Source organism: Sinocyclocheilus grahami, unplaced genomic scaffold (assembly GCF_001515645.1).
Source record: "Sinocyclocheilus grahami isolate Dianchi unplaced genomic scaffold, SAMN03320097.WGS_v1.1 scaffold574.1, whole genome shotgun sequence".
Classification (NCBI taxonomy): Eukaryota; Metazoa; Chordata; class Actinopteri; order Cypriniformes; family Cyprinidae; genus Sinocyclocheilus; species Sinocyclocheilus grahami.
Window position 1 is genome coordinate 112220 of NW_015505753.1, and position 13636 is coordinate 125855.

General features: G+C 41.1%; 1 protein-coding gene across 5 annotated transcripts in view; it reads right to left on the reverse strand.

Moving 5' to 3' along the window:
• Nucleotides 1–13636, reverse strand: part of LOC107556605 (E3 ubiquitin-protein ligase rnf213-alpha-like) — a 64441-nt gene that overhangs the window by 40833 nt on the left and 9972 nt on the right. For all 5 annotated transcript variants that reach the window (XR_001605303.1, XM_016239739.1, XM_016239737.1 and 2 more), the window contains 17 exons: nt 8426–8685; nt 7139–7354; nt 6788–6980; nt 6575–6630; nt 6249–6408; nt 5977–6129; nt 5777–5875; nt 5259–5381; nt 4215–4407; nt 3947–4120; nt 3716–3868; nt 2991–3604; nt 2727–2886; nt 2416–2633; nt 1934–2071; nt 1450–1614; nt 87–1359 (listed from right to left, as the gene is read on the reverse strand). Coding sequence is in view for 4 of the 5 variants with exons in the window: in XM_016239739.1 (XP_016095225.1) it covers nt 87–1359; nt 1450–1614; nt 1934–2071; nt 2416–2633; nt 2727–2886; nt 2991–3604; nt 3716–3868; nt 3947–4120; nt 4215–4407; nt 5259–5381; nt 5777–5875; nt 5977–6129; nt 6249–6408; nt 6575–6630; nt 6788–6980; nt 7139–7354; nt 8426–8685 (4348 nt within the window). In the remaining variant the exon portion in view is untranslated. The remainder of the gene's footprint in view (nt 1–86; nt 1360–1449; nt 1615–1933; nt 2072–2415; nt 2634–2726; nt 2887–2990; nt 3605–3715; nt 3869–3946; nt 4121–4214; nt 4408–5258; nt 5382–5776; nt 5876–5976; nt 6130–6248; nt 6409–6574; nt 6631–6787; nt 6981–7138; nt 7355–8425; nt 8686–13636) is intronic.

Consider the following 13636-nt stretch of genomic DNA (forward strand, 5'->3'; position numbering starts at 1 on the left):
TATAATCACAAATACGGTAATTTATTTAGCGGACACAAATTCTGAAAACTAGCCAATTTAAATCCATTACTTGAATATATACTCACCAACTCCTGATCTTTCTGAGGATACAACACCCACACACTGTCTGTCTTTGAACATAGCAGCAGCACTGGATATGTCAGCTGGTACTGTAAAATGCCTAACAAGGTATTGCTGAATACTGACAATTGGTTCTTGGGGAATCAAGTGCAATCTAAATTGACTAAAAGCTGAAGGAAGGTATGCATGTTCTCTGTTAGAGCTGCAGACCAAAACAAGTCTGTAATCATTTCTGCTCCGTGCACTTTGATGCTGAAAAAATTGTTCCACTTTGTAGCTGACTTCATAGGTAAGTTGGTCCACATAGAGCATTGTGTATATCTTCTTTCCCTTGTAGCCAGCAGAGAGACAGCGCCTGAGGAAAAGTTCCACTTCTTCATAAGAAGTGAAAGCACTACAGAGGAGTACTTCATCATAGGTTGGTAGAGGCTGACCCTTGCTGCTCATGTATATTGAAATGCAAGATATCAGAATTTCTTCAGAAGGGCAGATGATTAAATTTGGTTTTCCAGTAGCCATTCCATTTGGAAGTTCTCTCTGAATGTACTTTGTTCTGTCATCCTGTGAGGAATCAGCCTTGTGTTCGCTGGGGCTGTTGGCCAAAATTTCAAGAAGATATCCAAGTCTTCTGACATCAAGGGAGTCTGGCAGAAAATTGTTCATGTTCCGCATGTAAGCATTCCAAATCACACCTAGCTTTTTTGACCCAATAGCATCCTCCAACTGGCTTGCCAAGTCATCAATCAATGGGCATGGCTTCTCAATACTCTCGTTCTCCATCATACTGGGGACTTCCATAAAAGTTTGAAAGTCTAAGTCATCATTTTGCTCAGGAACCTTTTTAATTACTTCATACTGAAGCCTGTGCCAAGCCTGTCTCAAATCTGAAGTGGTGCAATTAGATTTGATAAAGGAGAGCATCATAAGAACTTGATCTTCCATTGCAGCCACATTGCCCTGGGCTAGCTGATGGCACAGGTAGACTACCTGTTCCGCAGTGTAATAGTTTAAGTAATAATGTTGAGATCTCTGCTTGTCCATAAAATCTTTCCAGAAGCATAAGCAGCTCTCCATTTTCTTACAGACTTCTGGCAGCTGTTCTGTGACATCGCCTTCCACCATGACAACACTGACAACATTCCCTAAATTGAAGTCCAAAATGATACATGCTTCTTTACTGTTACAGTTGATGTTTGCCTCCCAGTGTCTGAACAATGGATTTCCAGCAACAAACAAATCAATGAATACAGAGCCCAACCTCTGTACACTGGCAAAAACCTGGAAAAGGAAAATAAGTTAATTTGGGGATAATTACAGTAGTCATGGTGAAATATAACAGAATAAAACATCTAAAAGGTAAAAAGTCACCTCTGCAAACTGATCGACTTCACACTGGCCCTGATCTCCTTTGCCAGACATTAGCATCAATTTATTTTGAAGATCTCGGAGGTCTTCCAGAGAATAAATACGCCTCTCACAGCCCTCATCATGCTCTTCCATAATATGTAGCTTCAGAATATTTTCCAAACACAACTGAAAAAAAGCAATACTCAATGTTTGATATTTCTTAAGTAATATCGCCATCAAGTGTGCCATTTAATGAAGATAAGATAACTAAAAATAACCATTGAGCTATTGTCACTGCTTCTCAAGGAAACTATAAAAATCAACCAACTAAACTAGCTTGGACCAGCTAGAAACCAGGTAGCACTTTCCCAAGCAAACCTACCCCTTCAACCTGATTTTAATTGGCAATCCAGTATAATGTTAGCAAATACTCCTAAGTATTTCAAAATTTCTGTGTGCATTGTCTGTGCTACATTTATTTGAACTCAAACAGTTAATAACAAACCTTCTTTTGATTTTGTGCACTGATAATGTAGATGCCTTTTGTGTTGATAGCCGATGCTAGAGATAGAGATGACAGCTCCACTGACCCATGACTGTCCTTGACTGTTTTCAACCATTCTATGTGTCTTGCAGAGTCACACTGAAACAGAGAAAATGTTGGTGAACAAGAAAATCCGGTAACTCTTTAGAATAGGGAACACTTATTCACTATTAACTACGACTTTTCCCTCAATAAATTCCTAATTTGCTGCTTATTAATAGTTAGTAAGGTAGTTGTTAAGTTGAGGTATTATGTAGGATTAGGGATATAGAATAAGGTCATGTAGATTAAGGTATTAATATGTGCTTAATTAGTACTAATAAATGGCTAATATTCTAGTAATATTCATGCTAATAAGCAACTAGTTAAGAGACCCTAAAATAAAGTGTTACAGAAAATCCAATTTTCTTCCTCTAGTTAGTAAAGCTAGCAGATATTCTTACCAATTTCTTTGGGAGGTTGGGATCATTGTCAAGTGCCTTCCATAGTTTCTTCAGCATTTCTTTAAAGTGCTTGAAGCCAGCATCTGGCTTCATATCATAGAGCATTGAGGAGTAGCCAAGAACTGCATCATGAAAACAGGCTACACGATCCACATCCAAATCATTCTCTCCGGCAGAGATGGAAGCCAAATCCACAAAGACTTTCAACTCATTGATGTCTGAAGTGATAAAAATTAATAACATTTGCTTATAAAACAGCATAAGAATTAAGAAATCACATTCAATTACCAGCACAAACACCTATTATTTACCTTCAAGAGCCTCTTTAACCCAAATAACAAAATTCTTTCTGAGGCCAAGCTCCCTAAGGCACAGTCTACGGGACTCTGTGATGTCCACGAGCACAGTTTTTGCCTGCATCAACTCATTGTCAATGCTGTCAAGACGCTCCTGTTTAAATTCCAAGTGTGTCTGAAGGGAAGAAAGCCTCATGGGTTTACCACATGCCTTATTTTTGATTAAAAATGCATTTATTTGACAATAGGAAACATAATGGTAAAAATTTGATGACTTACAGTAACAAGCAACTTCTCCAAAACTTGAAAGTCTCCTTGTAGGCCGAGTGTTTGTTTGACCATCATGACCACCTGAGCTGACTCCACTGCCAGATGAAGCTCATGGTACTGCTCGATCTGCTGGATTCTTGTCTGGACCCAGCACTGGTCATCATTGTGATCCAGTTTGCATATAATTGCAACTTCAGCTTCCAGTTCATCATATTTTCCCTTGTAGGCTTTGAATGTTACATCAACTTCTTCAAATGTTATTCTACCATCTTTAAGCCTTGTGTATATGTTTTTGTAGGCATCATAACATGGTTCAAATATTTCACTATGAAGATCTTCGAGTGTGATATCCAATTCCTCCTCTGAAGATATTATTCCATCATCTTTAGAGTTCTTTGCAAACACTGCTGCCTGTTTCACCCAACACGATTTAAAAATGTAGCTGTCTTTATAGCGGTTTAGAACCTCTGCCATAGATCGAACATCATCTTCTAGCTCAAAGTAGGTGACTACTCCTGACATTTCAGAGGGAATCTGATTTATTGAACGAATTTCCATGAACTTGTCCAAGTCCATCTCATCAATGTCAATATTCTGTTTTTCTTCCAACCCTTCAAAATCAACTGTAAAACAGAACATATTTAGTATTAAAATGAAAACGCTCTGTTAGTGTAATCTTCATGAAAGCGATGTTATTGTCAGAAGCTCAGCAGATAATGTGGCATATACTATACCCATCACATGCTCTTGCAGATTGCGGCTCATTGTAATAAGAGCATCCACCAGTGCTCTCTCATGATTAATAGACTTCACCTCCTCTTGTCTAGACTGAAGAAGTCTCCTCATGGCAATGGTGTCCTTGTATTTTTCATCCTCACAAAAACAGTCTGTAAAAGCAGTAGGGTAATGACTACTCACATTATTATATGGTAAAAGGGTCAAATCTCACATGTGAGGAGTTTTACCTAAATTAAGCAGCTCAAAGAAAGCGCTCCTCTTTTGCAGTATGTGATTGAGTAGCTTTATTGCTATTTTCCCAGTCACAACTTGATTTAAAATGTTTGAGAATAATGAGGTTGCCATGGCAAATTTCTCTCTAGCCTCATCAGAAAGCTGATCAATCAGTTTTTCATCAGCACCTGCAGAAGAAATAAATAAATAACTGTCATGCTGTTTCTGTCTCATTAATGGTAAACACAGAAACCATATAATTATAATAACCATATAAATTACCATGAAGCTGGAAGATATTCTTAGCTGCTGTCCAGCCCAGAAGATGTTTGAGAACAACTTCTTCTTCCTCCAGATAGGTTCCTTTGTCATCTTTTGGCCAGGACTTAAGGATGATGGTAGACACAAGCTTTCCAAATTTCCAGTTTATCCGATATTCGTTTAATTTCTCAAAAAGTTTCCCCTCGGATTTAGTCTGTTAAAAAAAGTCTGCACAGTAAGTGTACACTTCCCATATTCAATACCACACAAAAGGTACCCTAACAACTGTTAGAAAGAAATTTGAAACCATGTACTTTCAACAATGTATTGCTTAAACAAACACGGAAAACTCTAAAGAACAGAAAAGTCTAACATAAAATTTATTTTTATCTCTATGTGCTAATGACTTCTGAAACCAAAATTAACATTGTCATCATTTATTCCACTTCTCGTCAAGTGCTTTTCCTTGTTTTGCATTAAAATCGTGCAGCTCAATACTTGTACAATACTTGATACTGATTGGTCATTTGCGGCAGTAGGAGGTCAGATTTTCAGAGGTCTTGTTTCATACAAGCACAACTGCTGTCATCTGCATCTTAATTTTGAAAACGAAATTGGAGGACTTCAGCTCCAAAATTGTTGCAGCGTTCTTGTTGCCATGGATGATTGTTTTGTACATTGTAATGGATTATTTTTCCTTGTGGAATGCTAAGGAAATACTATACAAGTAGGATTTTAAGACAATTTCCACTCAAATATTTCATATTCGTTTTATATATGTTTTGCACAGCCATGTAATAAGGATAACTGTACATTATCCCTTACATGTTTTCCTCAAAGAAAGAAAATTGTTTGAAACTACCTAATTATAGGAAGTGAGCTAATATCATTTTTGGGTGAACTATACCTTTCCATGCACACACACAGGACTATATATATATATATATATATATATATATATATATATATATATATTATACAATCTATTTTGGTCGTAATCCCTAGCACTAAGCATTTCAAGCCAGCAGTGAACAAGTCAGTGAGAACAAAGAGAAAGGCCTTTACCTGACATATTGTGGTAACAGCCTGGAGAGCACACTTCTCGACACTACCCACCAAATAAGGATGGGAGCCATTAAGTTCCTCAATCTTTGAACAATAAACCTGGATTTGATCCAGTTGATCTTCCTAATAGAAGTAAAAATAAATAGTTTATTTAGAAGTACAGAAAATTGTCAAAGATAGCTGATAGCTGTCAATAAACGGATTCATATCTGATGACCCTAAAGTGCATATAAATTGATAGTAATTATCAATCCAGATTACAAGTTCACAACTGTGAAGCTAAGACATTTCTTTTGCTGTGTCACTGTAGATTCAGTATTGGTGCAGGACATACTGTCAGAATATTTAGTACAGCGTTACCTGCACACCAGTGGAATAGTGAAGATATTTAATAAAGTTAATGAAACTGAAAGTCATGAATTTGTAATTATTAGTATTTTTTTAAAACAAAATATATAAAATAGTGGACCATTTTCCAACCCAAGTAAACATGCATACTGGAACTGTGTAATTAATACCTGTTGATATTTCCCCTCAAAGTCTGTTGTAAATGTCTCTCTCCATTCTTTAGTGAAGTCCTTACTCATGAAATCTATGGCTACAATGTTATTCCAAATCTGTCAAAAAGAACATAAAACATAATTATTGTAGTAAATTATATAGATTTAAAATTTGCGTAATGGACTGGTTAGCTTGTATGATCATTTGTTCTGCTTACCTCAATTTCTGTAGTGAAGCTGGCACCCGTCACATAACTTCTGTTTAAAAGTCTACCTTTTAAAGTTTGTGTGCTCCATGCTCTGACAGTTTGCTTGGCCTCATTGAGTAATGCAAGTATCTTCTCAGAAAAAGCGTCTGCTTGTTGTGATGTCTTAAAGATTAAAAAAAATATTACATTTGTCACACTGAATCAATGGTATGTCTTCTGAATGACTATTGGCTTTAATTAGTATTTTAAAATAAAGATATTATGATTTCAGAATGGAATACCTGGGCAAATCCTGATACAGAGGCGACAAGGTTCATGCAACCAACAGGAATATCAGTGAAATTGCGTCCATAGCTGTAGTAATGAACTAGATTGCAGATCTTTTGTAGAAGTTTGCAAGTTGCTTGTATGCACTGAATGCCATAATCCTCATTTGGACAGCTACAACAGTAATGAAAGCCAGTTAGCAAGTGTACTTTGTTAGGGCCATTATATTTGTTTGGATCAGATTTTCTTCTTCTGTATTTTATCTTACATTTTTGCCATGAGCCCCCAAGGCAATAAAATCAGATTTTATGCAAATCTAATGTATTTTAGTGAACTTTACCTGTATTTTTTTTCAAACAAGTAACTTTGAATGTGTGCCAGAATCTCTGCTACACTCTAAGATAAAAACATAATAATCAAATATGGACAATGCAAACAGCAACGTTTTTCAGAGTTACAGTTCCTTTTATTTGCCAAAGATATACTGCAAGTCAATTTAATCTGTTCTGGTTTGTACATATATGGTTATTTGTTGTGATGGCTTGATACTCACTGTGGATGTTAAGAAGGTTATATCATTGGGGCATTTCATGGTGAAAAGCTGTAGAATGTCCAGGAGCTCTGCTTGGATGATAGAGCTGCACTCGACCAACTCCTCTACGGTCATCAGATACATCCAAGACCGTGCCAGCAGTTTGTCCACCTCCACCAAATGTCCATGGGTCTTCATGAGATTGAGCATTGCCCTAAAATAGAGGGATTCAACAGACATCAATGATATATTAATCATATATTAATATGGTCATATATTAAAGGGGGCTCAAAAGTTTAACACTAACATGATCTAACCTAGAATTGGGGGGGAAAAAAAAAACCTTTGGAAACCTACAGACAATTTTAGTACCTTCGATCCTGGGATCTGGTGGAAGTTATATTAGCTGATTTGAGTCCCTGCAGTCCAGCCCAGCTCATATCATATTGTGTGTTGACCTTAGAAGACACTGGCTCAAATGGTTTTGAAGTGCCCTTGAGAAGGTGCAGTAGTGGAATTACAATGACCCATTTGGACATGTCCTCTGCTCTCACTCTGTTGATCAGTTCCTTCACCATGTCAGACAAGCTGAAGAGCAAATCAGTTATCAAAAGTTCTTAAAAGATTTTAAATAATATTGCTTTTCTCAAAACAAGCTGGACTCAAGTCTGTTCTCTGTCTATTAAACCAATGTTCTGAGATTTTTATAAGCTGTATTAATGCAGATGTCTGTGGCATGCTGTTGAAAAATTATTTTGGCAATTTGTAAAAACAAACACTTTTACAATACAATAGAAGTGGCCGACTGAATTGGAGGGGAGCACACAAAGACTACTTTTATAGTACATTTGAAGGGATATTTCATCCAAAAATAAAACTTTTGTCATTATTTATTCACCCTACTTTTGTTTTCAAAAAAAGAAAGAAATTCATACAGGTTTGGAACAACATGAAGGTGAGTAAATGATGATAATATTTTTGGGTGAACTCTCTCGTTAAATGCAATATGCATTCACTGCATATAAAAAACAACAACATAAACATTCTGCTGAACCTCTAATTTTGTATTACATGGGGGGGAAATAAGGGTTTAGTTGAACATAGGAATGGGGGAATTTAAATTTTTGGGTGATCTATTTCTTTAAAAACAGAAAAATGAAGCTCATAATATGCTAAAGAATTTCTTTGCAGTTCTTCCTCAAAAGGTATAATTTGAACAGTAATTTGTATATAAATCTGTATGAAAATTTGTCTTTTTGAGGCAGAATTATGATTGAATTTTTTTTTAGCTATGTAATAATTGATTAATTGATAATCAAGTTCTTTTTTAGGATCTGTTTTGTGTTCTTGTTATATGTACAGTATTTGCTGTGTTCAATACTGCAATCATCCAGGTGTGCAGGGAGTGGTTCTTTATTTGTTATAAAAGGCAAAAATATTTGTAATTTTACAAATGTTCAAATAAAATGACCTTGAGATAATTTTGTATTCTACCATGGTGTGCACATGTTCTACAGTTAATTTGATGTGATGATCTCTCTGACCATGCAGACTTTGTCCAGTCACAAAATTTTCAGTTTATTCCAGAAGTGTTTTGTTTTGCAATATGTTCTCTCCAGAGCTCTATAATTAACTTATAACCAAGATAACTATACTCACTTTTCTATTGCTGAGAATGATTCTGTTATGTCTGTCCAGAAAGATAGGAATTTATCCTTAGGCAATTTTGGCAGGCACAGGGCAGTGCAGAGACGAGAAAGAGTTCCCTTGTCTAATTCTAAACGATACTGTTGCCATACATAGAGCATAATAAGGCCAGCCTTCAGTGGCTCCTTGATGAATTCACTCTTTTCCTCATTGTCTTTCTGTAACTCGGGAGTCACCCGCTCCAGCATGAACTGCTTCAGAAGCTTTCTCACCTGACATAATAAAAATGAGACGATGTTAGGATTTCATGTAGACATTTGCATTTGAACACTAAATACCGGTTTGTGCTCTTAAAGGCTTAGTTCCACAAAGAGTGAAAATTCTGTCATTATGTACTCAAGTTTATGTCTCTAATTTTAAATGTGTATGAACGTCCTTCAGTACAACACAAAAGTGCAATATTGCATAAAATAATATTGCAGAGTAGCGTTTTCTATTATATTAAAGGGGTCATATGATGTTGCTAAAAAGAACATTATTTTGTGTATTTGGTGTAATGAAATGTTTATGCGGTTTAAGGTTAAAAAAAAAACAAAAACATTATTTTCCACATACTGTACATTATTATTTCTCCTCTATGTCCCCCCTTTCTGAAACGCGTAGATTTTTACAAAGCTCATCGGTCTGAAAAGCAAGGTGTGCTGTGATTGGCCAGCTATCCAGTGCGTTGTAATTGGCCGAATATCTCAAGCGTGTGACGGAAATGTTACACCACTTACCATATTGTGATGTCCTGTCAGGCTGGAACGACGATTCAAAAACATGAAAACCCATTATAAATGAGGCCTTTGTTGCATCCAGTGGGGACATAATTCCGGATTATAATTACTTATTCTGTCTTTTAACGTATTGCGTTGCATCGCGCCGCGTAAACATAAAACCATGTCTGCATTTGTGATCGGAGAAATGACAAACAACAAGCCCTACTGAACACTGGCCAAAACTTGCATTTGAATCATCAGTGGCAAATTCTTTAAACATAAAAAACGTACTTACAGTCTGATTCAGAACAGCCGGCATTGTAGTCTACTCTACCAGGACCAGGAAACAGTCCTCCATAAAATGTGCTACACACATCTGAATATTTGGCTTGAAGTGTTCCGGAACAGTGTTGTAAATACAACTTAACCACTAATTTCTAGTCGTGTCCTCTTTTGGAAAGCCAAACAAAGTAGTTTCACTTTCACAACGAAAAACACACAGCGCCTTCACGACATGGTGGCAGCAACAATACTACAGCGAGAATAAAAGTTATGCCTTCTTTCTTTGCGTGAACATTTGGGCGGGGTTATGCAAATCTTCCCACATCGTGACGTAGACATGTGGGGGCGTGTTAGAACGAGCCATTTTAGGTAGGCATGGTTGACTCTTAACTTTTATAAACAATATCTCTTTGGATTTGAGACTTTAGTCTTGGCAACTTTACAGATCTTTTTTATGCAGAGCTTGTAACACTCCAAAGAGAGTTGAATTGAAATCGCATCATATGACCCCTTTAACTGTGACTGTCAAGTTCCCTTTTAAGGGAACTTCGAACTGCGTCCTCTAGGGATCGCTATGGGCAACGCCTCGACGTGACCCGTGTCTGAAGCATACATTCAAAAAACACCAACAACATGTTGGCCGGTAAAAATAAAGGGGCTTTCCCTCTCGCGCTTGTTGGCCGTGGATGAGGGTGAGCCGCTGGAGGATGATGATGTGATTTTCCTAACATCGTCTGATCCAGGGGCCAGTGCTCTGCTGGGTTCGGCCCAGGAAGAGCAGGAGATGTCTGAGGAGGGCGAAGAAGTTGAGGCTGAGCCCTCCCAATCCTCCTGCCCTGCGTATGATGAGCTACTGGAGGTTATGGATCATGCCACGGCGAGGCTTGACTTGGCGTGGAAGCGGGCCAGGAAGGAGGCGCCACGAGGTCGTCTCGACGAGCGTTATCTGTCTGACCATAGCCCCCCAGCTCAAGTGAGCCTTCCTTTTCTTCCTGATCTCCATACGGAGGTCGAGAAGGAAGCGGCTATGAGAAGATGCCCCCTGTAGAAGAGACGCTGGCTAGCTATCTCTCAATGGGTGAGACATCCTCTCTCAAGACTCCCTCCTTGCCATCTAAGCCCCTTCAGGATACATCTCGCTTAAATGGCAGGGCATACGCAGCAGCAGGTCAGGCTGTCGCTTCGTTGCACATGATGGCGGTGCTTCAGGCGTATCAGGCTGATCTACTGAAAGACCTGGATAAAGGGGAGGGCCTTTCTCCTGATGAGGTAGCTGAGTTGCGCCGCACCACGGATCTTGCTCTCCGTGCTACTAAGCAGGCTGCCTCTGCTATGGGCAGATCTATGGCAGCCATGGTGGTAACGGAGAGACATCTGTGGGAGAACCTGGCAGATATCGGGAAGAAAGAGAGGGGCTTTCTCCTCGATGCTCCGGTTTCGCCTTCCGAACTTTTTGGTACCTCCGTCGAGAGGGTGGTTGAGAAGTTCAGCGGTCTTCAAAACCTTAATTCCACGAAGGATCACAGGCTTCTTGGTCATCAGGTCCCCGGCACAGCACCACAATACTCCTGGACGTCCGGGCTGGGCTTATGCTTTTCAGGCTGCCCTGACTGGGACGCCATATCCAGGTTCGCCCCGAGGGGCTTCCTGTGAATCAGGAGATCCCCTCTCGCTGAGACGTCGAGCGGGAGGTATGAGTGGCGTTTTTGTGAGAAACCCTTCTGGTGAAGTGCTATTGCCAGGCAGTGCTCCCCTCGCCTCAGAGGGTTGTCTTTGAGCTTGCCACTCTCGTTTGGCTGTCTCAGGACTTCTGGGCATCTGTGAGCAGATGCTTAGGAATCTCTATAAAAGCCATACTATGGTAAGTGCACACGCTAAGCTTCTGTGCACTTTCTAAATATCCACATGGTGGTAAGTGTGCACGCTGAGCACTCTGCGCACTTTCTAAAATCCACATGGTGGTAAGTGTGCACGCTAAGCACTCTGCGTACTTTCTAAAATCCTGTATGGTAAGGGTTATGCGTTGTCAGCCTTGTTCCCTTTCTCTGAGTTGGCTTAGGCCCTGGGACTCGCCTTGAGCTCCACTCAACTAGTGTGTCTCCGTTGATAAATTTTTTGAAGCATCGCTCCCCTCACTGTGAGGGTTATTTATGAGCATGGTGCTTTCTTCGGAGCATTCAAATTTTCTCCCCTTCTGAGGAGTGGAATTCCCCACTTTGTGGGCTGCTCTCGTGGTTAGCAGTGCTCTCCTCTATCGGAGGGTTGCCTATGAGCACGCTACCTCTTTTCTTAATTCGGAGTTCTCCTTTCACGTGGAGAGTTGAGTTCTCCGTTTTCCCAGAGCACCTGGAACCGGCAACATCAGGCGAACTAGGCCCTTCCTCTGCCTCCCTGATGCGCTGGGTTTTGGCCCAGGAAGAGCAGGAGATGTCTGAGGAGGGCGAAGAAGTTGAGGCTGAGCCCTCCCAATCCTCCTGCCCTGCGTATGATGAGCTACTGGAGGTTATGGATCATGCCACGGCGAGGCTTGACTTGGCGTGGAAGCGGGCCAGGAAGGAGGCGCCACGAGGTCGTCTCGACGAGCGTTATCTGTCTGACCATAGCCCCCCAGCTCAAGTGAGCCTTCCTTTTCTTCCTGATCTCCATACGGAGGTCGAGAAGGAAGCGGCTATGAGAAGATGCCCCCTGTAGAAGAGACGCTGGCTAGCTATCTCTCAATGGGTGAGACATCCTCTCTCAAGACTCCCTCCTTGCCATCTAAGCCCCTTCAGGATACATCTCGCTTAAATGGCAGGGCATACGCAGCAGCAGGTCAGGCTGTCGCTTCGTTGCACATGATGGCGGTGCTTCAGGCGTATCAGGCTGATCTACTGAAAGACCTGGATAAAGGGGAGGGCCTTTCTCCTGATGAGGTAGCTGAGTTGCGCCGCACCACGGATCTTGCTCTCCGTGCTACTAAGCAGGCTGCCTCTGCTATGGGCAGATCTATGGCAGCCATGGTGGTAACGGAGAGACATCTGTGGGAGAACCTGGCAGATATCGGGAAGAAAGAGAGGGGCTTTCTCCTCGATGCTCCGGTTTCGCCTTCCGAACTTTTTGGTACCTCCGTCGAGAGGGTGGTTGAGAAGTTCAGCGGTCTTCAAAACCTTAATTCCACGAAGGATCACAGGCTTCTTGGTCATCAGGTCCCCGGCACAGCACCACAATACTCCTGGACGTCCGGGCTGGGCTTATGCTTTTCAGGCTGCCCTGACTGGGACGCCATATCCAGGTTCGCCCCGAGGGGCTTCCTGTGAATCAGGAGATCCCCTCTCGCTGAGACGTCGAGCGGGAGGTATGAGTGGCGTTTTTGTGAGAAACCCTTCTGGTGAAGTGCTATTGCCAGGCAGTGCTCCCCTCGCCTCAGAGGGTTGTCTTTGAGCTTGCCACTCTCGTTTGGCTGTCTCAGGACTTCTGGGCATCTGTGAGCAGATGCTTAGGAATCTCTATAAAAGCCATACTATGGTAAGTGCACACGCTAAGCTTCTGTGCACTTTCTAAATATCCACATGGTGGTAAGTGTGCACGCTGAGCACTCTGCGCACTTTCTAAAATCCACATGGTGGTAAGTGTGCACGCTAAGCACTCTGCGTACTTTCTAAAATCCTGTATGGTAAGGGTTATGCGTTGTCAGCCTTGTTCCCTTTCTCTGAGTTGGCTTAGGCCCTGGGACTCGCCTTGAGCTCCACTCAACTAGTGTGTCTCCGTTGATAAATTTTTTGAAGCATCGCTCCCCTCACTGTGAGGGTTATTTATGAGCATGGTGCTTTCTTCGGAGCATTCAAATTTTCTCCCCTTCTGAGGAGTGGAATTCCCCACTTTGTGGGCTGCTCTCGTGGTTAGCAGTGCTCTCCTCTATCGGAGGGTTGCCTATGAGCACGCTACCTCTTTTCTTAATTCGGAGTTCTCCTTTCACGTGGAGAGTTGAGTTCTCCGTTTTCCCAGAGCACCTGGAACCGGCAACATCAGGCGAACTAGGCCCTTCCTCTGCCTCCCTGATGCGCTGGGTTTTTGGCTAAGCTCACAGTACGCTTACCCTTCATGATTTCTAACGGACAGGCTGTAGGTCGAGCCTCCCTCTTGGCTGAGAGCTGGGTGTTATGCTCCCTCAGCTAGGTAACTTATAGCTAGCCATTCCAGC